General features: G+C 39.6%; 1 protein-coding gene across 1 annotated transcript in view; it reads right to left on the bottom strand.

Moving 5' to 3' along the window:
* LOC121523072 (ATP-binding cassette sub-family C member 4-like) overlaps positions 1-27,576 on the bottom strand; it is a 65,597-nt gene that overhangs the window by 10,201 nt on the left and 27,820 nt on the right. Inside the window, exons 20-26 of the mRNA XM_041807816.1 lie at positions 25,736-25,815; positions 18,200-18,350; positions 15,895-16,014; positions 15,645-15,755; positions 15,457-15,557; positions 12,555-12,746; positions 5,270-5,425 (exon numbers count right to left, since the gene is read on the bottom strand). Of these exons, the coding sequence (XP_041663750.1) occupies positions 5,270-5,425; positions 12,555-12,746; positions 15,457-15,557; positions 15,645-15,755; positions 15,895-16,014; positions 18,200-18,350; positions 25,736-25,815 (911 nt within the window). The remainder of the gene's footprint in view (positions 1-5,269; positions 5,426-12,554; positions 12,747-15,456; positions 15,558-15,644; positions 15,756-15,894; positions 16,015-18,199; positions 18,351-25,735; positions 25,816-27,576) is intronic.

The following is a 27,576-nucleotide window of genomic DNA, read 5'->3' on the forward strand; positions in this document are numbered from 1 at the left end:
AAGGGGGGCGATTGAGATATTTAAGCCACATATTTCTGCGACTGCCTAGTTTGATGTGAAAATGCTGTCCTTATGGGTGAAAAACAAATGGGAGAAAATGATTGTTTTAATTCTGAAGCAGTGAAAATGCTCTATTACACCCCCCCTCATGTTGTATCATCTCGTGTCATATCCAATAGTATCCTACTAAATCACATCATATGCTGTTGTTTTACTTTAGGATATGATAAAGTCAGATACAAAGAGTTCTATTGTATCATACAATGATAGGATATGACATAAGATATGCACTAATCTATGCCCTTGTATTATTTTGTGTAGCAAGTATCCTGTTGTATCTGATTGTATTATTTCCTGTTGTATCACACTATAATCTATTATATTCCATTCTTTTTTTTTTTATGTGGTATTGTTTATGTTATAGCAGAACAGGTAAATGAGTCGGCACACCAGAAGCTGCTTTGATGAAGGGCTTAGGCCGGAAATGTCACATGTGGTGATAATCTTCATTAAATAGCCCTTGGAGCAGCTTCTGGTGTGCGGACTCATTTACCTGTTCTGCTTGATTCACTCTTTTGGTCCAGCACCCAGTACTCAACTTTATGGGATGTGCGTGCCATCGAACTTTATTGTTTGTGTTATATCCTATGAAAGAGGATAAGGGCTACTGAAGAACATTTTTTGATGCAAAATTGTTTTTTTTTCTCGTGTCAAAAAAGCCATAAGTCTGAAAAGCCTTCTGAATTTAATATCAAAACAAAATCAAACCTTTCTGGTCCTATGTGGAAAAAGTAGTGTGGCTAACATTAAAAGCTAGTGCTGCCAGCCTTCGTTCCTCTTTACAGATTAATATCACGCTTTGACATGTGGCCTCTTTTCACGTCAGGTGGGAGTTATGTGTGGGTTCAAACCTCGACAGCCTACATACAACTTTATTTCTATTTACTACTTTAAAAAACTCTCAAACCTACTACACGCTAACCGCTAAGCTACCACTGAGCTTCTTATGTTTACATCTGTGAAGTGCCAGACAGGAAGGCAGCGGCCATTAACTAAAGCTACAGCGGCCTCTAGAGGCGGGAGGTTTGTTACAGGTTAAAAGAGCATTATAGACTGGGATTTCAAGCCTGTGTTTATAAAAAATGAGAGGTGATTAGTTTAACCAACTCGTAAATCCCGCACCGGCTAATTTGATAAACGAATTTAACTGTTTAAGCGATTAACCATGCACATACCTAGTAGTTCAACTTAAATTTAACAAAAGTACCTCTTACCTTTCCTTGAGTAGAATACTGCTGTACTTTTCCCACCTCTATCTAACGGTTTGCTGTTTTGTCCCATTGTATGGCTATTTTATAGTATTCCCTCACATTTTGTTATCACATGTAGTGTAGAAAGCCATTCAGCAGCTCTTCAGCATTGTTTAGTACCATGTTTCTCCACCAGCAAAATGAGTGCTGGGCATTCTCCTAGAGGTCTACCATGTGTATTGTATTATTACTACAGTAATATTATTATGATTGTATAGTATTGCATTGAATCATATGGTATCTGATTGAATTATCTGAAATTATTGGCAATCCCATCGTATGCCAGTTTATCATTTTGCATCATATCTTATTGTAGTTCTCCTTTTTCAGATTTTATAACTTATCACATGGTATTTAATAGTATCTTTACTGAAGCCTAGCATATTCCATTATATATTTCAAAATGTATCCTGTACTAAACTATCCCATTGTAATATTTAATATCAAATCATGTTATTTCCCATCATATTCTTTTCTGCCACTCATATAGTTTGTATATCTGTATCCCACTGTATGTATCATATCTTACTGTTTATTTATATTGTGGTTAACCTTGTAACTCCTGCCCTTACTGGTGTGTTTTATTCCATAGATTTGACAGTGTACACACTGAACATATACCTTTCAAAGGTCTGAACAAACCTTCCTGTAGGTCAGAAGACTGAGAACCAGCTGCTCGAGTTTCATCCATGAAAATAAAGCTTTCAGGACTCCATACCTGCAACCTGTACCTCAGAGAAATGTTCCACCTCTTTACTTCCAATGAGCTTTTTTTTCCCCTGTCACAAAAAAAAATACCGTCTTGTCATTAAGCCAGCTGAAGTCCCAATTCAAACTAGTTTTGTGACACACTTTAATTGAGGATTCAATGTTGGGTCGGAAAAACTGCTTTCAAGCACAGCTTTTTCCATACAGCGATTATGTGCTCCACCAATTCTAAGCCCTCTGTTTGCCACAGAATTCATTTCTTACTAAGTCATTCCTGAGGATTCAATAGAAACGGAAATGGATCCCTTTTTTTAATGCCATATGCTAATAAAAGCTTATCATAATCAGATCTGTGGGTGGCAAATAATGAAACTACTCACTGGCAATGCATACTGTACATATCTTACACTCAAATTCCACATGGAAATGTAAGGCAACGAGCAATTTATATCAAGGTTTTTCTCTCCATGTGAAAGGATCACTATCACTTCATCTTTAGCGTGTAGCAGGAGAATAAAAAAGCTTTCAGGTGAATTTGTGTGAATCGAAGAGGCTTCTTGCAAGAAGTTTGTAAAACTAAGAGCACTATACAGACAAACTCTACTCTCCTGGATATGGTGAGACTTCAAATGCCATCCAGTATAGGATACAGATGGGCATGCATTTGAGGTTCTGATTTGAAACCTGCCACTTTGTGTGCGTCTCTCCCTCAAGGAGACAGATCGAGTAAACAAAATCACATCAAACACACATCACATCCATCTCAAACTAGTTTGGACTCAGAAGTTAAACTTTATCTGAAGTAGTAGTGATGCCAGAAACCTATCAACTCCACGGAGAAGCATTAATGAAACTGTTTTTGGGCATCTTGGCTGCACCCTAGAAATGTTTGAGACTTGGGCGAAGTGACGGTGAGCGAGGGGACTCTGACTGTGAGGATGGGGGAGACTTCTTCTAAGCAGCTTTCCCATGTTTGGGGGGTAGAGGGCTAATCCTCTGTCAGGGATGGGGAACTGCTCTCTTCACAGTACAGGCCGTGGGAGTCTTCTCCCCTCCCTCCACTCGGCTGACACTCACCCGCAGGCTGGCATTTTCTTAATGCCGTATCAGTTTCAACAAGCGGAAATAAAGTTAAACTGTCTCAAGGCATCCGTTTGTCTCACTTTCAGAAATCCCCTGAGAGACGACTGTAATTCTCCTCACTTGTTTTGGCTTTTTAAAAGCCAGGCATATTAAAAACAAGGGCCAAAGCATGGGGATGTCTGCTAGCAGTGTTCAAATGACATTCCTGCCATTTCTCAAATCATTAGGATCAAAGTGTCTGAGAGAAAAAGTCAAAAAGTCCAGAGTTTGATAAAATACTAGAACAGCTACATTTAACAAACAAGATGAACTGATATTCTAAGACATGATTGCCAAAATAAAAAATAAATGTGGATTTTTAATTTTATTTCAACAACTGGTTGAAAACATAGCTGCGACTGAGATAAATCAAAAAGTAGGGATGCACCATATCAAATTTTTGCAGATATCTGATGCGTTGATATTTACCAAATAATTTAGCCAATACAGATATAAATACTGATATTTAAATGTATTTCAGACGTAAAACCTTGGTGTTTGAAACACAGTTTAAAGTTGGAGGATGAATAAATTATAACATTTCAGTCATTACCTCAGTCTACAGTGATGAATAAAGAAAAATACTTATGCTGTTGGTCCGGACTAAAACTTTTCTGATTGTAAAGCAATGTAGGCAGAGTTTAGAGCAAAAATAACGGTTGGCAGAAATTTTCATATCTGCTGATATTTCACCTTTTAAGCCCATATCTGTCAATACCAATATCATGCAAAGAATATTATGGAGCCCTATCCTACCAAGACCCTGCATGCACATATAAAGACATTACATTTTGGCTTTCTTAAGACATAGTAATAATTTCTGCTATTAGAATTGTTGAGATAATTGTCCACTGAAGTTTCAGTGGTGGCCTGAAATTTTAGGAGATTTTGCAACAAAAATTTTCATTGGAATTTTCATGGATTGTTTTTGATGTACTTTTATTAGAATCTGGGGCTTTTTTGTACTGAATAAACCTTTGTTATAGTGGCCAAATCATTTTAAAAGCTAACATGTTTTGATGAAGTCAGTCTTTATTGGGACTAACAGATAAATATTTGAGGTCACACCTCCATGTAAACTACAGCTAATGAAAGGTAGTGACAAAAATCTGAGAGAAAAGAGATCAGGTCAGAGTCTTCTAGACCATTGGCTTTTCAAATTATTTGGCCATTATAAAAAAAGACTTTTTAAGTATTTCCTTCCAAAGTTTTTAAATTTTACACTTTTTGGATTGCCCAGGTATTTTTAATTTTTAAATTGCCCCCCGCCCCTTTAATTTTCTTCTATAAGATTTTCATGCAAATTCCAACATAAATTGACAAATAATTCCCCCAGATATTTCAGGGAAATTATAAACAAATTCCAAACAAATTCCCCCAAACATCCAAATAAATTCCAAAAATTTTGATGAAAATTCAGGAAAATTTCAAAGGACTTTAGGGAATTGCCCTTAAGGGGCATCGTCCTTTGAAATTTTCCCGAATTTTCATTGAAATGTGGGGAATTTATTTGGATGTTTGGGGGAATTTGTTCTGAAATATTCTACAACTATGCATGCTATTATTTTTTATTTCTGTTTTGCCGTATTGTCTGGTCTTTGGGAAAGGGTTGTGTTGTATTCAAAATTGCAATAAAATGTGTAAAAAAAAAAAAAAAAGGCATTTAACAAATGAGGGAGGAAATACAAAGCCTTTATTATAATAGCCCAATAATTTACAAAGTTGTTTGCAGTGCCTGGTTTTCAATTTTTATAAAGTATGAAGAATATTTGGGGAAATTTGGAAGTATTTTTAATGGGATTTTTAAAATGTTTGAGACTTCAGAGCTGGATTTATTTTATCTTTTGGAAAATCCCTTATAATTCTAATGAAGGTTTTCTAAGACCTCCTGAACTTTTAGTGAAAATCTAGGTTATACTGGGCCTCAAGAAAGTCAACAACAAGCAGATCAATACCCTTATCATCCTCATCTGCATAAAACATTTTTTGTGAAAACTAATTTCTGTTCAAAGTCAAGGCTGAGCTTCTGAACTTATCCAGTCCTACTTATCCTAAATAAGTGAAAGAAACCAAAAATGTGTTCCAAACTAAAGCTCAGGTGTCAGGAGACTTTTGAAAAGGGCAAATACCTGTGGGATGATGGACATTTTCTGGCGCAGGGTGTGAAGGCCAATCTCAGAAGTCAGAAAACCATCGATCATTATGCTCCCTTCAGGTTCTGCCAGCCGGAACAAGGCAGCGATCAGGGAGCTTTTACCAGCACCAGTACGTCCAACGATGCCAACCTGGAGTGAAGATATGAGACAATCTGTGAAAATTCCACAAACCAACAAAAAAGACTCAATCTTATTGTGTTCATTAAGGCCATCAGTCACTAAAGTGCTTAAGACAATGTCCCTGAGGTAACTAGCCATATGGCTGAATTCAAAACCACCTGAATGGAGTACAGATGAAAATAAAAGGATGATACGAAACATTCTGTTCTACAGCAAGCGGGTAAAACAAAGCACTCCCTCACAGTAGTGGAATAAACCAGGCTGGTTTCTTGCAAGAAGCAGCTTTGTCAGAGCCTCTAGCTTCAATGGTTACATGCCAATAATAATAATAATAAAATTAAGATGATTTTTAGAAGATATGGTGTTTAATATATGAAACCAAAGCAGCAACTACCCCTGTTGAAAAAGGAAGTCAAAGTGCAAAAAGCTGCAATTCCCTGAGTGCCCACTAGGGTCTGTCTCCAAAAGCTAAAACATTACCATCAGGCTCTATGTTAAAATGTGTTAAAGCCTGAAAACACAAATTATAGCCAGAAAATTCCCATTTTTGGAACTGAAATGTTTATTTCACTTTCTACTGAAATCCCAAAAAATCTAAATTTCTATAAAATTTAACATACATATTTTTTGTATCTGAATTGATACATTAGGTGTGTTTGGTGATTGATAATCCACTTGAGGGCATTTTTAAAAATCATTTATCTAATTGTATTCAGAATTTTTTTTTTATCAATTTATTGATCCTATTGATGAGATAGAGGTATCATAAAAGTATGTATGAAATATGATACAACAGGCTTTAAGGGGGTAACATGTTTACAGCCTGATACAAAAAAATGTGCAGTCTTTAAAGTTCAGAACTGAACTGGGACTGCATTTTTATTATACCATCATTTTTATTACCTTAAAATAATAAAATCTGTTTTAGTTTGCAATGCTGCTAGGGATGCATCGGTCCAAAATCATTATCTGTAATATCAACCCCGTTGGCTGATATCAGCATACTGGCAAATAATGTGCCATAAAAAGACTTGACTTGTTAATATCCAGGCATAAATGACAATCAAAACATGTCTCAGCCAAGAGATGCTGTCAGTGCCAGTGAGTGAATGAGTTTAAAAAACACTTTTAATGATAGAAACACTGGCTGAGGATTGGCAATCACCTAAAATGTTATTTTAAACACCAGTATTGCTATTTGCCTTTAGTTTTACAATCAAGAATCTCTAACTTCTGCCACAGCATCATCCATTGTCTTGGCTTTTCTAAAATTTGCAGAACTTGAGCATACAGCTTTAGAAAGAGCAGGCAACGAAGTCTCATATAATTAAGATCAGCTGATATCACACAAGCCCTCATCAGTTCACGGCCAGCTGATTCAGTCCAGGCACACTTTTGGCTAATCACACTCATGCTGCATATTCAGACTGCTCTAGCATGGCTATGCTTTGCTGCTCCCACTGCAGGCCGCTGTTTTGCAACCCTCCTCCACCCCGGCTCCTCTTTTATTCTGCTTCTGATTTAATCAGTGTCATTCTGTTGTCATTGATGGCTGCTCTGCTCTGGGGTTTTTTCTGCTTCTCTCCTTTCTTCAGGCTTTACTTGCAGGCACAGAAAAAAGGGGCATGTGCTCTTCCTGCCCTTCCATTTAGGCTTGTGGAAAGGCAGGAGAGCCCATCTTTCTACTCCAGTGCTTTAAACATCATGATCCAAGATGTAACAGGGGCATAATTATCACACAACTAGCAGTAAATAAGTAGCTTTGAGTTACAGATTGAAGTTGGAGGCTTCAACACAGTCAACCCAGTCAGTAAAATTAAGAAAAAAATCACTTTCTGTGTGAAACTGGCCATCCTAGAAGTCTGTGCTGACACTTTTCGGTGAATAACTTTTCTGTAATTGCAGTTGGGAGTTTTTTTGGCTTTGCATTTGTTGTATCTGGCTTGTTAGCTTGTTCAGTATTTGTTCTACAATTATTTATTTATCAGCCAGTTCATATGAGTCAGGACTGTTGTTGTAGTGATAACAGTGGATAGTACAGATGAGTTAGTCTGGTTAGTTAAGCAGCATGATATAACAAACACCAGCCCCAGTCTCAACAGACTCAAACCTTTAAAAAGTATATGTTCTGCATACTTTTTTAGCTTCTTTAGTCTCACCAATAAACTGTTTGGTCAAACACCATAACAAAGAGATCACACTCTAAGGTAAACTAGCTCATTCACCAGTTAATGCTGACTTTTCAAGTTTGATATTTTGGCCTTTGATAACCCGTTCATCATCAGCTCTTCATCATGGTCATATAATTTGGGTTTTTGTCTAAAATAAATGCAACAAACCTCTTTAAAGTGACGTCAACAAACAAAAAAATTGTAAAGTACAATAAGTAACTGCATAAATGGGAATTAAACCTTGTTTTGAATCCTGAAAAAAACAAACTCATGATGTTTTCAAAGTCAAAGAAAAAGGAGCTGAACTTTCCTCAAGTCACTAAATCTCAGGGTGATGTGATTGAGTCTGTGTCATCTTATAAATATCTTGGATTCTTGATTGATGATTCTTTGACTTTTAAGCTTCATATTGAAAAACTTGTGAAGATGTTAAAGCTGCGGCTGGATTTTTATCTCAGGAAGAAGTCTTGTTTTTTGTGTGAAGCAAAGAAAAGGCTTGTTTCTGCCACTTTCATGCCTTTGATTACGGTGATGTGCTGTACATGTATGCAACTTCCTTACATCTTTGGATACTGTGGGGCACTGAGGTTTATAATGAACCTTAAGTTCTTAACTCAATATGTTACATTCTGTATAATCAAGTTGGTTGGCCTTCTTTGTCCACTTGTAGGCTAAATAACTTTGTCATATCCTTATTTATAAGGCTTTACTAAATCTGCTTCCATCATACTTGTGTGATTTCATTCATGTCAAAGTTCTTGAAGCTACAGTCTCTGCTCTGTGACTCAGTCACAAACTTTACTGCTGCTCTCTGTTCTCAAAGTCTATCTTGCAATTGGTAAAAGGAGTTTCAGGTACGCTGCTCCTGCAGCCTGGAATCTTCTTCAGGAGACCTTATGTTTTGAAAAGCTGGTCACCTTTAATCTTTTTAAGGGTAGATTGAAGGAACTGGAGGAGGATGTATCAGGGTGTAGATGTTTTAAATAATGACTTTCTGATCTGTGATTCAGATTTGGTATCTCTGTGATTGTAGTTATTTTGTTTTTTTGTGTCTGTACCTTGAATGTGCTGCTACCTGTCTTGGCCAGGACACTCTTGTAAATGAGATTTTTAATCGCAATGATAATTTTTCTGGGTTAAACAGAGTCAAAATCAAATAAAAATTTCACTTCCTTTAAAGTGACTGACCTTATTCAACAGAGGTCCAACCAATTGGTGCTAGTATTCTCACAAGTGGTGAAACAGGGATCACCTGACTGCATTCCTGGCTACCATTACACCATGAAGACAAAAGCAACTCAGAAAAGGTTATTAAAAAAGAAAAGTCAGAGGATGGATTAAAACATTTTTCCAAGGCACTAAACATTCCCGAGATTTCAGATGAACACGTCACCAAGAAATGGAAGGAATATGGCACGTGTAAATCGGCCTATATCAGTCTAATCTATTTATGCAATCATGTGTTTTATTTTCCATATTTTTATTTAATTGACATTACTTTGTAGAAATCTGTTTTGTTGTTTTTAATTTTTTTTTTTTTTTGTCAAAAAAGCCTATTTATAAAACCAATAAAAGGGTAAAACATCCAAGGGGTGAATACTTTTTTAGGCATTGTACATATTAGAGAAGGTAATGGGTGATGTGCTAGCATCCATTGTTAATAAAAATCTACACTTATTTTCACACACTAGCAACATCTGTAAACTAAGGCAACAGTTGAGGTGGATGGTCATGTACTTAGGTCTTTGGCCATGAATGTAAGATAGAATACCCACTGCTTTGTGGACAACACATGGACCTCATCTTTAAAACACCCTTGCAGAAAATGACCCATCTGGAAGAAGCTGTTCACTGAATAAATTATCATTTGATCAAATAAGAAAAAGTTCTGTTGGAAAGATAGGAATCAACCATTAGAAATGGTGACAATGACGGCACCTCAAGGCAATCTCTTCCTTCTTCCTATGGACTGAGGATGATGAGGCCACAGGCTGCTGCCTGCCAACACATAGGCTTGTCATATGGCATTACATCGCCAAATGGCAACCTTTTGTTTAGCCTTGGATTTAGCAACAATATTGCTGCCGTAACAAAGAGGCGCTGTGTGCTTCACAACATGCCAACACACAGAGGCGATGTAATACTGCCATTATTCTCCCTCTTTGCCAATTTACACAGAGGCTTGATGAAAGCATCGAGATCAATGAGCTAGGATCTAAATTAACTAAACGTTAATCCTGTGGCCAATATGGGTAGGAGTTAGACGGGATGTTACCACTGTTTCACTTACAGGTGGAACAAAATAAGGGTAATTTCTGCATTTTTGTAGAGCCAGCAACCATGGTCTTTAATGCTCTATTCTTAACTGACCCACATGCATATTTTTATTGCGAGAATAGGCGAGGACAACTAGTCCACAGACATTACAGAAAATGTGTGAGGCAGGTGGAAAGACAAAGCACAGACATAAATAATGGATAAAATGACTCCATTCAATTTGGTGACAAGGGATGAACATGGAGCACAATGAAATTGACCTTTGACCTACATCCACCAAAATCTGAAGGATATTTTTGAGACAGGGTGGAAATTTGTGCAGAGTTTGAAGGAAATCTCACCAAATAATCTTGAGACATTGCATTAATAAGCAAGAAATGAACACAATGGCAAATTGACTTGACAAGAAAAAGGGAGGCAACAATGGACAGGAAAAAGTGGAGAAAATGGTTCAAAGAGTGGCAAAATAGGTTTAAAGAGGCAAAAAGGACAAAAAAGGTAACAATAAGCTGGACAAAAAGGTGAAAATAGGTTAAGTAGTGGTGAAAAGGGGTCACAAAGAGGGTCAAATCGGGTAACAATGGCCAAAAAATAAAAAATAAAAAAATAGAAAGAGGCAACAATGGACAGGAAAAGTGGAGAAAATGGGTCAAACAGTGGCAAAATGGGTTCAAAGAGGCAAAAAGGACAAAAAGGACCAATAGGCTAGAAAAAGAGATGAAAATGGGTTAAATAGAGGTGAAAAGGGGTCAAAAAGTGATAAAAATGGGTGACAATTTACCAAAAAAAATCATTTGAAAGTGGTAAAAAAGGAAAAAATAGGCAGCCAATGACAGGAAAAAGTGATTTACAGGTGTCATAAAATGGCAAAAATAGGTCAAATTGGTTAAAAGTGACAAAAAAAGAACAAAAAGAGTCTACAATAGACAGGAAAAGGTGGTCGAAAGGGATCAAAAGGTGGCAAAAATGGGTTCGAAGAGGAAAAAAATACCAAAAATGGGCGAAAAATTGCAAAGAGTGGCAACGACGGACAGAAATAGATATTTTCAAGATCAGAGCACATTAGAAGCACAGCACATTTTTTCGCTCAAAAAATGAGGTAATTGTCAGAACGGATGGCAGCACCATTGCTACTGCTCACATGCATATATACTGTATCAATAAATCTAAACGGTGGCGGGCCTATTTACTGAGTTTTTCAGGGACCCAGCAAATTCTGTGGACAGGTCCACGGCCATGACTTCCACTCAGTGTACTGATTGTCTAATACAAAAAGAAGCAACTTGGCATAAAAATGGTGTAGAGGTTTCTAGATGACATCTAGGGCCAGATAGTCCATTTCAATCATAAGCAGACATCTTTTCTTTACAATATGTGAATGCTGAATAGTTACGAGATAAAAGCTAGCGGGTCAAAGGAGTGCATTTCTAACCACCGTTTTCAACCTCTCTTCCTTTCTTAAAGACTGTTTTCCTGCATTTAACAAAGCCTTCTAAAAACAACATTGGTCTACACTATACGAACAACAACGGACAACAAACACAAACCAGATCGCTCGCCCAAAATCTTGTCCCTCGCCTACAGATTCTGCATTCATATGCAGATCTCTGTTCAGAGAGACCAGCTGAAAGGAGACAAGATGTTAACCCAGAGGCTTTGTATACCTGTCCATCCATCTCAGGCTGGCCTCAAAGAACACCACACTTCTTTCAGACTGGCCCTGAATGTAAACAAACATCATTTGAGCTATTTGAAGAATTTGATGGTTGTGTTTTTTTTGCTAAGAGAGGGGGTTCGTAATGCATTTCAAACCGTGTTTTGCATGGATCAGTCACAATTTGTCTGGCTGTCATCAATCAAAATTTAAGAGAAAGCTTAGCATCATGCTTCTCATGTTACTTTTGCATCTTATGTTGGTATGTCAGACAAACATTTAAGAAAGTCAAAGTTCATGTAAGAAGCCATGTTGCACAGTTAAAGTTGATTAATTTGCTTTAGTGCTATTCGCTTATAAGAGGATATCTCTCATAACAATAAGGGGTCAACTGCTGTGTTCGATGTAGCCAGTGTGTGTGTTTTGATGCAATTATGTACTGTATATGAGTGCAGTGTGGGTGGGAGTGAATGGATATTGTACTGTAGCTGGTAGGTGCAGGGCTCCTTCTGAAAGGGTGTCAGGGGAACTGTCAGGATGCACAAAGCCTTTCACCCCCATGGCATGTGGCAGAGATCCCTCCCATGAGCCAGGGCCTCAACACTTATCAACCCATCCATTGTGAAATCAGCCGCCCTGGCCAACCATAGCCATGCAAAATACACCCCCTGCATTAAACACAATTTCAATCATCCTCAACCATCTCCCCCTGCTTCACCCTCTCTCTCCTCCCTCGGCCTCTCCTCTCTCTTACAGTGAATAAACAGTTGTCACCGTCAGGTAGCTCAAAATGCAAATAGGGAACAAATGGATCCACTTGAACAGTCTTAATTACATGATATGTATTCCATGAATCACAAATGGTATAGTAGTGAAGATTCAGCAGCACAATATGGTGTCCCTTTAATAATTGATTTGAAAATAAAGCCACATAAAAAAGGAATCACACCACACCTTCTACACTAGCTGCATATCAACCTACGTCACAGACGCTGCACACCAGTGAGCGTGCATGGGTGGGAATAAAGACAAGAACCTTTTCTCGTGCTGTGAACACAACAGTCAGGTTCTTCAGGACCAAAGGCTCACTGGCGCTGTAGGAGAAGTTGACTCTGTTGAAGGTGATGGAGCCTGTCTTTGGCCAGTCAGGCGGAGGCTGTTTGTCCGTCTCCCAGGGTGCTTCACTCTCCAGCTCGGCATACTCAACCACTCTCTCCACTGATGTCATCTATGAAAAGAAATATTTACAGGGAAGTAACAATGAGCTCAGCCTGTGATTCAACACTAACAATGCTTGGTTCATGTAACAATGTTATTGTGATTCAATTTTCTGATTTTTTAGGCTTTACACTGAAGTTGGGCTATGAAGAAAGGAATTCTCCTAACAGTAAAATGCAAAAAAGGGTATTTTCTTGTTCATTTGTTTAAATTTCAGTAATCCTTTTATATTTTTAGGTTGTCAAGTTGATGTTGCAGGCTCAAAAAAGTAGTATATTGTTTGTCTTGGTGTTCTGAATTGTGCCTAATTAAATATAACATTTCTATTTATTTTCATATCTTTATGAACAAACAAGTTCTAAAAAATGTACTTCTGGTGAATGAATGTTGCCATCATGAACTTGTAACACGACTGAGAACGGTAGAAATTCAGTTTTTGTTGACTTGATGATATTAAAACAAAGATCTGTAATCTAAACAACATAAACTACAGTTTTCTCTTTAACATCTCAGGGTTATTCATATTTAATCAAAGAAATAATTCACAAGAAGACACCAGCACTTCAGTCTGTAAAGTTTGGGGAGCACAGGCACATTTTATACAGTGCTGTAAAAAACTATTTACCCCCTTTCTGTTTCCTGATTGTTTTGCATATTTATCACACTTAAATGTTTCGGATCATCAAATCAATTTTAATATCTCACAAAGACAACCCAAGTCAATACAAAGTGTAGTTTCTAGATGATGATTTTATTTATTAAAGGGAAAAAACCATCTGGCCCTATGTGAAAAAGTAATTGCTCCCTGAACCTAATAGGCTAAATGGCTGTGCCACCCTTGGCAGCAATAACTGACATCAAGCGTTTGTGATAACTGGTGATGAGTCTTTTGCATCGCTGTGGAGGAATTCTGGCCCACTTTTCTTTGCAGAATTGTTTTAGCTCAGCCATATCGGAGGGTTTTCCAGCATGAACTGCCTGTTTAAGGTCACGCCACAGCATCTCAATTAGATTTAAGTCTGTACTTTGACTTGGCTGCTCCAAAACCTTATTTTGTTTTTGTTTTCTTTTTCTTTTTTTTAACCATTCACAGGTGGACTTGCTGGTATGTTTCAAGGCGTTGTCCTGCTGCATAACCCAAGAGTGCTTGAGCTTGAGGGCATGAACTGATGGTCAGACACTCTCCTTCACGATTTTCTGATAGACAGCAGAATTCATTGTTCCATCAATCACAGCAAGTGGTCCAGGTCCTGAAGCAGCAAAGCAGCCCCAGACCATCACACTGCCACCACCATATTTGGCTGTTGGCATGATATTCTTTTTATCAAATGCTGTGTTATTTTTACTCCAGATGTAACGGGCCGCACACCTTCCAAAAAGTTCCACTTTTGTCTCGTCAGTTCACAGAATATTTCTCCAAAAGTCTTGGGGATCATTAAGATGTTTCTTGGCAAATGTGAGACGAGCGTTTGTGGTCTTTTTGTCAGCAGTGGTTTTGGCCATGGAACTCTCCCATAATGCCATTTTTGCCCAGTGTCTTTCTTATGGTTGAGTCACGAACTCTGACCTTAACTGAGGCCTGTGAGGCCTGCAGTTCTTTGGATGTCTGGGTTCTTTTTTGACTGTCTGGATTAGTCGTCGTTGCACTCTTGGAGTCATTTTGGTTGGCCGACCACTCCTGGGAAAGTTTACCACTGTTCCTAGTTTTCTCTTTTTGTGGATAATGGCTCTGACCATGGTTTGCTGGAGTCCCAAAGCCTTGGAAACGACTTTGTAACCTTTTCCAGACTGATAGATTTTAATCGCTTTGTTTCTCATCTGTTCTTGAATTTCTTTGGATCGTGGCATGATGCGTTTCTCTTTGAGATCTTGTAGCCTACTTCACTTTGTCTGACAGTTTCTATGTAAGTTATTTCTTGTTTCAATAAATCTGTGAATAATCAGGGCTGGGTGTGGCCAGGACATTGAACCCAGCTTTCCAAGATCTGTGGTTCATCCCAATTAACTCATGTTTAACAAGGGGGGCAATTACTTTTTCACATAGGGCCAGAAAGGTTTGAATTTGTTTTTCCCTTAATAAATAAACTAATCATTAAGAAACTGCATTTTGTATTTACTTGGGCTGTCTTTGTGAGATATTAAAATTGTCTTGATGATCCGAAACATTTAAGTGTGTCAAAAATGCAAATCAGGATTCAGAAAGGGGGGAAATACTTTTTCATGGCACTGTATGTTATCAGACAGATGAAAAGTCATAGGCATGGTTTGGTTGAAGTGACTTCAACTTGGAAATAATGGTGGCTGGTGGATATATCAGTGTGAATGCTGCTATAGTGGCAGTTTCCTTTGGTAAAAGAAGAGCAAAGAATCAGACTGATTCAGTTTCTGCTCTTCTTCCAACCAGCTTCAGCGCAAGTTTGACTGGCTCCACTGATAGTTAAGAATGGCTGCCTGTCAAGCTTGCATTATGAAGTTTACTCTTCTGTGCAGGTGCATGCCGGTGTCATCTGATTTGCCTGTAATGAAATTGACAGACAGAAAGTTCCTCCAATCACTCTCCTACAGTATTTAAAGTTCTGCTGGTCCTAAACACCGTCTGGTGGGCGTTACCCAAACAGATGTGAATATCCCATGTCATGGATATGCCAAACGGTTAATCTGCCATGTCAGGCTGATCTAATCCTACAACACTTGAATCATAAATATGTGTAAGTTCTCACCATGTTCTCAACTTCTGCACTCTGTCTGACTCCCCACTGGAACATGCCCGTTAGTGTCACAGCATAAGACAGAGCCAAACCCACTGCACCTGGATCCAGTCCTGCAAAAGCAAACCCATATGAGTTTGGCATCATGTTTTCACAAAGAATGTCTCACATGTAAATAGTGTGTAATTCATGTACAGTACCATCTCTGAGGTACAGGCAGCCAAAAGCAGTGATGGTGACAAAAACTGAGCAAATTCCGTCCAGTCGTACAGCAAACCAGCGAGAGGTTGTCAGGAACAAGAACCAGGCAGCTGTTAACAAACACACAATGGACAACAACCTAATCATTGTTTCCTAAATGTGCCTTAGTTACAAAAAACCTCCAACAATATAGGTCTCTAAACATCAGAAATAAAAGTTAATATCCTTTATACTGTTTTGTGTTCTGACCTGAGTGAATATCTTGATATTCATCGAACATTTGCTGAAACCTTTGTTGAGCCTTAAAGGCACGGATGGTGCTCAGGCCTTGGAGAGAGGAGGAAAGGTGGGAGAATACCGGACTCCGAGCTGAAGAAAAATAAAACACACTTGCCAAATGAGTTAGCAGTTTGATAAAAATGCATCTGTAGAAATGTATTATTTCTGCTTTTAACACTAAATATATGTTTTAACCCAAATCACTTCAAAATTTCTGACACTAACAAAGCTTAAATTACCAGATAAAGAATGGTTCTCAACATGTTTATTAGTATTTTTAGGTACAGTGCCTTTAAAAAGTATTCACCCCTCGGATGTTTTACCTTTTTATTTATTTTACAAATCAATTATGTTAAATATAATTTGGCTTTTTGACCAAAAAAAAAAAACACTTTAATGTCAAAGTAGAAACATTTCTATAGAGTAATGTTAATCAAACAAAAAAAGTAAGGTCAAATAAGCAATTGCATAAATATTCACCCTCTTTAAAGTGGCTGACCTAATTCAACAGAGGCCAATCGGTGCTAGTAGTCTCACAATTAGTGAAGTAGGTATCATCTAAGTGCAGTGAATGTGTCTCAAGTGATCGTAGTACAAAGACACATATGTCTGGAATGTCCAGTCACTGGTTAATCATTATTACTGGCTACCATTACACCATGAAGACATAAGAACACTCCAAGCAACTCAGAGAAAAGGTTACTGAAAAGTATAAGTAAGGGGATCGGTACAAAAAATTTCCAAAGCGCTGAAAATCCCCCAGTTCAGTTAAATCCGTCATCAAGAAATGGAAGGAATATGGTACATGTGTAAATCTGCATAGATCAAGCCATCCTCACAAACTGAGTGGGTGTGCAAGAAGGTGACTAGTGAGAGAGGCCACCAAGACACATGTGACTACTCTGAAGCAGTTACAAGTTTCAGCAGCTGAGATGGGAGAGACTCTGCTTACATAACTGTTGGCCAGGTTCTTCACCAGTCAAAGCTTTATGGGAGAGTGGCAAACAGAAGGCCACTGATAAAGAGGCCACCAAAAGGGATGTGGGAGACTCCATGGTCAAGTCTTTGGTCTGACGAGACCAAAATGGTGCTTTTTGGCCATTAGAAAAGATCCTGTTGCACCAAACACTGTACAACACAACAAACACACCATCCCCACTGTGAAGGATGGTGGTGGCAGCATCATACTGTGGGGATGCTTCTTGGCAGACGGCCCTGAAAGGCTTGAAAAGGTAGAGGGTAAAATAAATGTGGCAAAACATAGGAAAATCCTGAAGGACAATCTTATTCAGCCTTCCAAGCCATAGTAGGAGGAGGACAATCTTATTCAGTCTGTACGAGAACTGAAGAAGATTTATTTTCAAGTAATACAGTGATCCAAAGCATACAGCAAAAGCTACATAAAAGTGGTTTAAAGACAACAAGGGGAATGTTCTGGAAAAGCTAAGTCAAAGCCCAGACCTCGATCCAATAGAGAATTTGTGGCTGGACTTGAAAATGGCTGATCACATCCAATCTCTTTGCAAAGAAGAATGGAGTTAAATTGCAGTGTCTAGATGTGCAAGTCTGACAAAAGTCAAATTATATTGACCATATTTGATTTATTAACTCAATAAAAGGATAAAACATCCAAGGGGCTGAATACTTTTTATAAACACTGTATCTTTTCTCTTTATCAAAGTCTTTCTTTTTCAAATTTCTATTGAACATCAAATAATAATGAAATTCTTTTTTTCTGATTAATTAATTGATCATAAGATAGTGTAGACAATAAAATAAAACAACATGCAGTAAAACAAGTGGGTACTGAACCCGCATTTAATATTCTCTGGATGTAAAATGGTTTGGATTTCAGGAAAGGTTGCGTTTGAGTGGTCTTTTGTTTCACTATTTATTAGGCTCACAAAACCAAAGACAAAACCTAAAATGTTTCCTCTGAGCTTTTTTATACAACTTTTGTTCTTTAAGATGATGGAACCTGTTGGCCAATGTGAGTTTGGGCTCTCAGCCCAGAATAAAATAGATGAACTAAAGCCTGTGATGGCCCAGTCATGCCCACTTGGCATTTTTCCCATTGTATGTGATGTCATGAACTCCCGTCTCTTGAGGAAACTGCGTGTGGCCGAGCCATAGGCCACCGCCACCTTTAGCCTTTATGCTAATGACCGTGGCTTTCCTCAATGGTCTATTAGCATTCCTGTGGTCTGCTTTTGTCTCTTTCCACGAATGGACATGCCCACCCCACCATCCAAAAAAGAGAAAGAAAAAAATGTACTGGTAGACTCTAGGCGCTTGATGTCCCTGGAGGTCTTCAGGAAGTAGCGTCGCAGGAATAGAAAGATAGCCAGGAGGGGGATAACAGGAATAAGGGTCCAGGGGATGATGAGAGCTGCGACTGCAATCACTCCAATGACTTGGAGAAGCACCTAAAAAGATGAGAGAAAGCGAGAACGACATTTATCCACAGGGTAAAATAGCTCCACTGCTGCTGTTTGGGCCACCACTGGGACAGTGAGGTCTACTCCTTCAGGCTAAACAAGAAAAACTCTTTCAGTTGTGTTTGTGTGCGGCCATCAAGGACACACAGAAAGGTAACAGCAGGTTGTGGGACTGAGGTTATGTGACTCACAGTGTGAAAGGAAAACGATCACAGTGCTAATTCTCACTTAGTAGCAGGTGAGAATTTACCACTTGGCCACTGCGGCTCATATCCCCGGCTCTCCTGGGCTTTCCCTTCAACACTTCTGGCCTGTAAGCCTCCCTGGCAGAGCAGCCAGCCAATGCGCAGGGCCACAGTGACTGGCAGAGGGCTCTGGGAACCACACTGTGGGTGTCTGATACATCACACTGAAGCCGCAGAGCCCTCAACAACACAGTGACTCATCACCCGTGTTAATGGCTCTGTGACACATCGAGACCAGGATACCAGAGCTGCCTAAACAGGATTGGAGGAATTGAGTGAGATGAAAACAGAGCACCCAAACCTCTACTGTGTTTAGAAACTGAAGTAAGCAGCCAAGTTTCACTTCGATTATTTATACCAGGTATTAGTGAAGCTTTTATCATAACACTGGGAGGGATACTTTTACTCTAAATTTTATAGTTTCTTAGACTAAACATATTTGCATTAGAGTAAGATTGGGCCCTTTTTACAGAACTATGTCTACCTTACAGCTTTAGACAGTAAGATATTTTTATTTGAAACTAAACCACGAATCATTGATGTGGGCTTATAGTATAAACAGGACATATTAAACACCCTTTTCCACCCTTTAAGAAAGTCTCCTGTGGTCCAAACTACATCTGTACCATGCTTTGGTCCATAAAATACAGATCAAGCGACAGGAGTGTAGCTGTGTGAGATACATGGGTAGAGGTATCAGGTCAGGGGCAGGGACTAATTCTGATGTCAGAGATTTAAACAGACCATCAGATTTCAGATACAGAGAAACCATGAACAACTGGGTTAGCTTATTTCACATTTTGTTAGTTGATAAATGCGCTGGATACTCAAATATGTGCAAATATACCAGAAAGTAGGTTTTTCCTGATTTGTCATCTTTAGATTTTCTTTGAGGAATTTCTAGTTAGTGTTGATTTTGGCATTCCCTGTGACCAAACACTGTCTTATCTCTTAAAAGGAACCCTGCATGATTAGACAAGTTCATCTTGTTGGATAGATATTCGTATCTCTCAAATGTATATTGAACTAAAAAACTCACTAGATATCTGAATTTTGAGTAATTTGAGTTTATAAACTCACCAGGAGGCCACCATGTTTTGGTCTGCGCTGACACTGTGATGTCACAGTGCTGCAGCGCTCATCGCTGTTCCTATGCAGCAACTGCTGTTTCAGATTGGCAGCCAGTGTTAGGGCTGCATCTCAGAGACGCTGCATGTCTCACACACAGAGAATTTATGGATTTTAGGTCTTTTCTATTTTTTTCCTTGCACCAAGAGCGGTTTTTGGTCAAACTAGATAGGAAATTGGTAAATAGAGAGCCATATTTACGTTGTTGTACCAAATATGTATGTCCACATCAGTAGAATATGTCTGAAATCTGTTTCTTGATTAACCAGATGAAGGCCAGGAGCTTAAATGCGTCTGTTTAATAAAGTTGTTCACCAAAATTCCATTATTTATGAAGCTTTCTGTTTCCACATGGTTCAAAATGTTGCAGGTAAAGGTAAACACAGTTCAAAAACACTTCCAGTGTGCGCTTTTCAAAGTAAAAGCCCACATTAATGCTTTTATTTTGAATAGCTACCAGCACGCTTCCACTATACACTCAATCAAGTCACTCGTAGGGAGGTCGACTTCAATTTAAAACGAGGAGTAAGCTGCATTGTTGGGTGAAGCTGAGCAGTACATTCCTACTCATCAACGCTTGTTATTATTTTGATTGAGAGCCCCTGGAAGGGGAATATACATACTAAGCGTTTAATTTCAGAAAAAAAAACTCCTTGCAGGAGTTTTAAGGATCAGTTAGAAAATCTTTAAAGGACACATATTATGCAAAATACACTTTTTTCAGGCTTTTCTAACAAAAATATTTGCCATTGGCCTGTCTACAATCTCCCCCAAGAATCAGACAGATTTTCCCCTCATGATGTCATGTGGAGAGTTAGCACCACCCCCAGGTTCGGTTGGCCCTCCCCGCTTGGAAGAAAGTCCCGCCCTCCTCTCAGAGCCATATCCATTTCCTGAGAGGGGTGGAGTCAGACAGCTCATTAACATTTCAAGCCACAGTCAGAAACAGCTCGTTCTGAGCAGGGCTGAAACAGAGGGGATTTTTAGACAACCAAAAATCCTACTAGAGTGATTTACAGCAACAAACTTCACAGGCATGTTTTGGGGACCTCTGAGACCAATAGAAACTTGTCTCAAAAGGTTAAAATATGGGACCTTTAAGATGTGACCTGTGTTTAAAGGTTGTTACTGTTTGAAAGCACAGGTCAATAATACTAAAACAGTTTCATGCAGTTGTGAAATTTCATGCTTTTGCCGATGTACTTTGACCTACCAGTGGCACTCTTTTCCTGTGACGTTTGTGTTTCTACTTTTACTTGGGTTTATAATGTAAATTCTTCACCCAATACTGAAGCTGTGAGAGACCATTTCATCTAAACTCAAAGGATTTCTGTGTTACATACTTTATATGCGATTGAAAGATGATAAAACTGAAACCTCACACCCTGAAATTAGACCCATCTTAAGAGATGAATCCTCAGACGTGGAGATTAGGATCACACCGTTACCTTCAGTGGTCTCAGACTGGCCCAGAGAGATGAAAATTTAATTTAGCACCTTAATTACGGATGTTATCTGCCACTTAAGCACACGTTTAAGCATGATCACTTTCAGTGTAGTTTTATGATGAAAAGCTACTCGATTCCATTTGCACTCGTGATAAGAGGGTATTACCATTCTCACCATTGCTGTAGTGGAGCCCACACAATCAAACAGTGAGTGGAAGCTACTGAGCACAACTGATCCTGAGAATTTCACAGTACATAAGTTTCAATCTTAGCCTTGATGGAAGGCTAACCAGACTGCAAAGTGAGATGGAGGCACATGAGCCATTACTGCATGTTATCCAGCCTTCCCTCGAGGGGATCAAATATAAACGGAACAAATGTCTTATCCAATAGACTGTTTGTCTTGACACAGTGGAGCTGCTGGTACATGTTTGCAGAGTAGCTCTTTTAAATTCTAATTGAGCTCGTTTTGTTTCTCTTTGGCTTCTCTGGGCAGGTTTATCAGACAGCGGGGTCATCTGAGGGGACGGAAGAGGAAAAGGAAGCATTAGATAGGAGTCTTGCCTCCTCCCGCTCCCTGGGGTCCACCATCGCCAAGGCCATGTTTGATGTGATCCATTTGCGTGGTCTGTCGCTTATCGTGTCAGCATCGGGAACACCGTGGCCCCCCACCCACACTACACACAGATGCCTCAGATAAGTAAAGCAAGCGTACACCTCGCCCCCCCGTCAGACCACTTCCATATCTCCTCTGAAACCACACAGGAACAGAAAACTCCCAAAGCCACATCCCACTGCACATAAAAGTGGATAAAAGGATGAAAGGTTTTGTATACAAACAGTTTAAATAAAGAATTACCACTAATTGCTCTTTAGCAAGAAAAGAAAGCTACCGCACGCATGTGATTCAGTCATTCAAGCAAACTGGGCACACTGCTGCGCCCAAAGACCATTGAGATCTCTGCTGACCCTAATTGCTTTATTTTCTCAATGATCCTATCAGCTCTTTGATGTCCAAATAAATGTAGAAAATTGAAGTTAATTGCTATATTTGTGTTCGGCGATGATAGCGACTGTTGTTCCGCAGCTGAAAATAAACACTTTTCTTTAATTAAACATCCCTGCAGACACAAGGAATCAGTTTGCTTTTTACAACCCCTTTTTCATCCTCCCTTTATTTACTGACAGTGTGCAATATTTGCCGCTGGGAAAAAAAAAGAGCAAACAAAACAGGAAATGCATGCTTTAAAAGAGGGAAAATTCCTCAAAAGAAGCCCTCTGTCATCACTGGAATTTTTCTTCCACACACTTTTCCCTAACAGAGCGGCACAATAAGTTGCAAGGGTCAGTGGCACTGAAACAAAACAGGGCTGTTCCACTCTGGCTCTGGAACAATAGAAGTGACCCAATCCTTTCTAAGCTTTATTTTAGCATTAAATACCAGATGCTGTGGCCTTTTCTTTGAGAGAAATGACTGTGGACACCTCCTTCACATTTTCCCCTTTCTGGGCTATTTTCACTTCATAAAGCTGCAGTCAATGTGTTTTTGTGTGTGCTGAGGAGGGTCTGACACATACTGTGGTGGTCTCACTCGCTGTCTACATTGGTGGCTCAAGTAGTCCTAGGATTAGGCCTTTGTGTGCCGTGAAAAGGTAAAAGAAGTCACTTATTTGGGCTCAGTCAAGCTGCTGATTTCCAACCCCATTTTGGAAATAAGAGAAAGGCTTTGAAATGCCCTCTCTCTCTCTCTCTCTCGCTCTACTATAAATCACTGTGTCCAGAAAATTCATTCATCCGGCCACTGCTCTTTTTTCTTCCTCCTCAAAACAACACAAAAAACAACGAAGCCAAAAAGTCGGTAACAGAAAGCACAGAATTCTTTCTCTTCATCGTATCGATATGAGGGGAGATTTTTGATTAGATTAGGACTTTGTTATGCAAGTTTCCCAGGCCTGTTTGACTGAGTCAGAGCAGCTGAGGTGCTGGACCGCAGCATCACGGGAGACCACACATACACAAACACATAGCTGGCCGATGCTCGCCATCAAATGACCATGTGTGGTACTGCTGAGTGGTCACAAACACACACGTTTAATTAAACAACATTAAAGAAGTTAATCTTTTTGGCTTCTCACCTTTCTGTGTCACCTCACCTTGTGCAGGGAGACAAAAGCTCTGTCATAAAAACAATGCTGAAAGGGGATTTATGGCACAGCCTATATAGTTGCACACAGGCCCGTCTCCTGTGTTTCTCAGGATAACCTGTGTAGCGCCTGGAGCCAGTGCATTCTTCACTCCTTCTGTCACCAGCGTGGTAAAGAAGCCGGAGAAAGCCGCTGAAATCCCATCCTACAGCACTTGCGGTTACGTCAGCAGTTCTCATATCCCACAAAGCCTGTGAAAAGGCCTGACACACAATGTGCCACAATGTACAGACTCACACAACGATCCACCCGCCAGTGTTTTTAGACAAAAGCCATTTTTTTGCTGCGTCTTGGATGCTTCTGTGCTGCATTTGTGTCTGCACAAAAGTCTCTAAATTAAGACTCATGAGCCATTTTTTTTATGCTTTCACATCAGTGAGACTTAGTTAAATAAAAATAATGTCAGCTGTTTTTCAGCAAACATAAAAAGGACAAAGCAAGGACAGACCCCACAGTTAGTGGTGTGACTTGGTCAAGAGCCTTCACACAAAATCCTTCACTGAAAGACCCCTGAACTCACCCTTCATTGTCTTGGTCTCCTCCTCTGCCCCCTCTGTGAAAATAGAGGCAACCCAGGATTTAAAGGTCAAGGCTACACAAAAGCCGACAGTCCCAAAAGCCTGAGGTGTTTTTAATTGACATTTCTGTCATTGTCCCCTGACCATAAAGAGGGAAGAGAAAGAGCCCATTTTACAATACGCTAAATTACTACTAAATGAGACCTGTGGAAAAAAAAACAGGGCTGTTGGGTGTAACCAGGTTCCCCCAGCTGGAGGGAATCCCCTTGTTAGGCTGGTTTGAGGGGGGCAGTACTGATGGGCTGTGAAGTGCTTACTCCACCATAAAGGGGGGAGGCTCTGGTGCAAATCCTTGCACAGAAGCGGCCTCTCCCCATAGAGAGAGATAAACCAGTTAGGCCATTGTTTATGAAGTTTCACTTTATTCCCTCCCTGACAACCATTTAAACAATGACTATGGGGAAATGTCCCTCCACGAAAGAGCAACAATGGTCAGGATCAGCAGCTTTTCTGTGCGGCTAATACTTTGATAAAAAGAGTGAAAATCGTCCTTCCTGAAAGCATTAAAGGGTGCTCTAGTGAAAGACACCTGCAAACAAGAGCAGAAAGAAGCACAAACAAAAGTGTTTTGGACAAAAGATGCCACTTTTGTCCACTATTACCATCACTTCCCACTTTTGTGCTGCAGCAGAACATCAGTAAAAATATCATCCATGAGACACCCGGTCTAGCTTTGACAAAAGCTCTTCAGCGTCTGATTCAACACAAAAGTAAGGTTAAAGTTTTCTTCCTAGTGTTCAAACCTAATCCAATAAAACAGAGTCTTACATGAAGTACAGTGTGTTCACACAAAGTCCTGACCCAGTCTACTTTCACTGTTTTCAGTTGGACCTTTGGGCCTTCTACAAAGTTATTATTTTACTCCAGCCATTATTCACCTTATTACCAAAATGAGGGAAACTATAGCAGACAAAAAGCTTTTGTGCATATGATCTTTTGTGCTTTCAGCATTTAAGATGGCTTTTGTCTACTGTGAGATGGGTATCTGCCACAAACATCACTCAGGCATTGTGGAGGGGGGATTCGTTTTCAGTGCGCCTTTGTTCTATTCTTTGGCCTGAACCAAAGAGCCACGCCTGCTCCTCTACCTCGAATTGTGCGGCGAACATTCCCTTCTTTGTGGCGCTAGGTGCATGAGCTGGCTCATCTCCGCGGGCTTTCGTGGGAGATGGCTGTCACGGTGGCAGGGTGGCATTTGGTAACCCAACCTGGCTGCTCACCAGGGTGGCCCTTGGCTACCTTGGCTAAGACTGAAGAGCATTAGGTGAATTGCGCTGAGAGGGGCAGGTCCTGCTCTGGATCTGTTCCAACTGACCTGTCCCCTTCCCCCGCCTCCACCACCACTCTCTCAGCTCTTCTCCTGCAAACACATCATACGCCTGCTGCTCACACTTCTTCTCTTTGCCACTCAACACATCAACCCACCGCCACCATCCCCCTGTACTGTCCCCCCCTCCCCATCGCTCCCATCATCCACTCTCCTTTTATTTCCTCTTTGGTACCTTTTTTACTCTCCCAATAACTTGCTTAGTCTCCATACACATTCTCTGAAGAAGCCGCTTCTGTTGTGTCACAGTGAGGGAGCCACGCCCTTAGCCTATGCGCACACTTTTATTAAATCTGTGCAGGCGCTGGGCTGCGCTGGCGGGTAATCCTACAGTAATTGTTTCCAGATTAGGGGACCCGGACCACAAAGCAGGTTTAGCCAGGCATGAAATGGCCTTCCCATGCTGCAGCGCCAGCGACCAAACCTGCCGAGGTGAGACTCACCTGGATAAAGTCCACAAACGTCCATGGGAGCAGAGAGTCCAGGTAACCGATGTCTTTCGAGAACCTGTTGAGGATCCTTCCTGAAACAACACAACACAAAAGAACAGATTAGATGACATTAGGAGATAAATGTCAGAAAGAAAACGTGATTGACAGCCACTCTTGTTACTTTGAAGATGCTTATTGTACTATAAATAGGGCTGTCAAGACTAATTGCATGAATCTCAATTAACTAAGATCCACAACTACTGCATTAATTTCTTTTAATTGCAATTAATTGCATGCTTAATCGCCCCTTTTGACACACTTTGGTTAAGTCACTGCAACATCTCCCTGCAGCAGCATTTAAATATAATGTCTCATTTGGCTTTTAAAAAAACACTCAAACAGCTGAGTGGACAGGTCAAAAGTCATCTGCACTTTGTGTTATCAAACATTTACATTTCAATCCATGGCAAGTTCCTTTTTCCATGGTTAAGTTCATGTTCTAATCTTTAATCTACCTATAAAAGCTACAAAAGCACATCTGTATCCCAACAGTCAGTTAACCTTCAAATTAAGAAAGAAAAATCTAAAGTGACACATAAACAGTTCTAAATGCATAACAGTGGAATTGACTACAGGTTTTCTGAGATTAATCACAGTTTAAATTTTGACAGCCCTAATTCTAAATAGTAAGACCTTTAAGACCCTGCATGTACATATGAGGACATTACATCTTGGCTGACCTGCAATGAAATTTCTGCTATTAGAATTTCTGAAATAACATTCCTGAATATCCATTGTAATTTAGGTAATTTGCTTGAAATGATGGGAAAATTTCCTGTTTTAAAGTATTTTCATGGAAATTTGGCAAATATGTTTGGAGAGTTTTAATTTTTAAATTACAGTTAGAATTTTGGAAAATTTGAGAAGAATTTTTGAGGAGATTCTGCTTTGAATTTAATATTTATGTTCGGAATATTTGTCTGATGTTCAGGGCCTCACAGTTTATTTAGAAATTTTCAGGCATATTCATGGAAGTTTGGTAAATGTATTTGTAGTCTTCGGGAAGGTGATTTCAATTTTGGAGGGGTGAGGTAGGTATTTTCATGGAAATCTAGGAAACTTACATGTGATTTACAATTTCTAAGAATTTAATATAGGGCAATTGACAGTATGGAAATCAAGAAATCAATAAAATAATAAACAGTGCAAATTTTCAGTTTTGATTTTTGAATAAAAAAGGTAAAAAGAGAAAACGAACAGTTGAATTACAGGTCATGATTTTGCCTTTTGTTGTTTTATCATAATGTATTAAAAGGCCAAAAAAGATAATTACATTACCCAGATAGATGTCTACACTTTTCTAAATAAAACTTAACTTGGGAGGGAGGGAGGGATGGAGGAAGGTAATGATACATGGATGGATGGATGGATGGATGGATGGATGGATGGACGGACGGACGGACGAACGAATGGATGGATGGATAGAGATAATAATGGATGGATGGATGGATAGATGGATGGACGGATAGATGAATGAAGAGAATAATGGATGGATGGATGGATGGATGCATGTATGGATGGATGGATGGATGGATGAATGGGTGGATGGATGGATGGATGGATGGATGGACGGACGGACGAAAGGATGGTTTGATGAATGGTGGACGGATGGATCGATGGATGGTTTGATGGATGGTTTGTTGGATGGATGGATGGATGGATGGTTTGATGGATGGATGGTTGGATGGATAGATGGATGGTTTGATGGATTGATGGATGAAGGATGGATGGATGGGTGGATGGATGGATGGATAGATGGTTGGTTTGATGGTGGACGGATGGATCGATGGATG

The sequence above is a fragment of the Cheilinus undulatus genome, linkage group 15 (assembly GCF_018320785.1).
Source record: "Cheilinus undulatus linkage group 15, ASM1832078v1, whole genome shotgun sequence".
In the NCBI taxonomy this organism is placed as follows: Eukaryota; Metazoa; Chordata; class Actinopteri; order Labriformes; family Labridae; genus Cheilinus; species Cheilinus undulatus.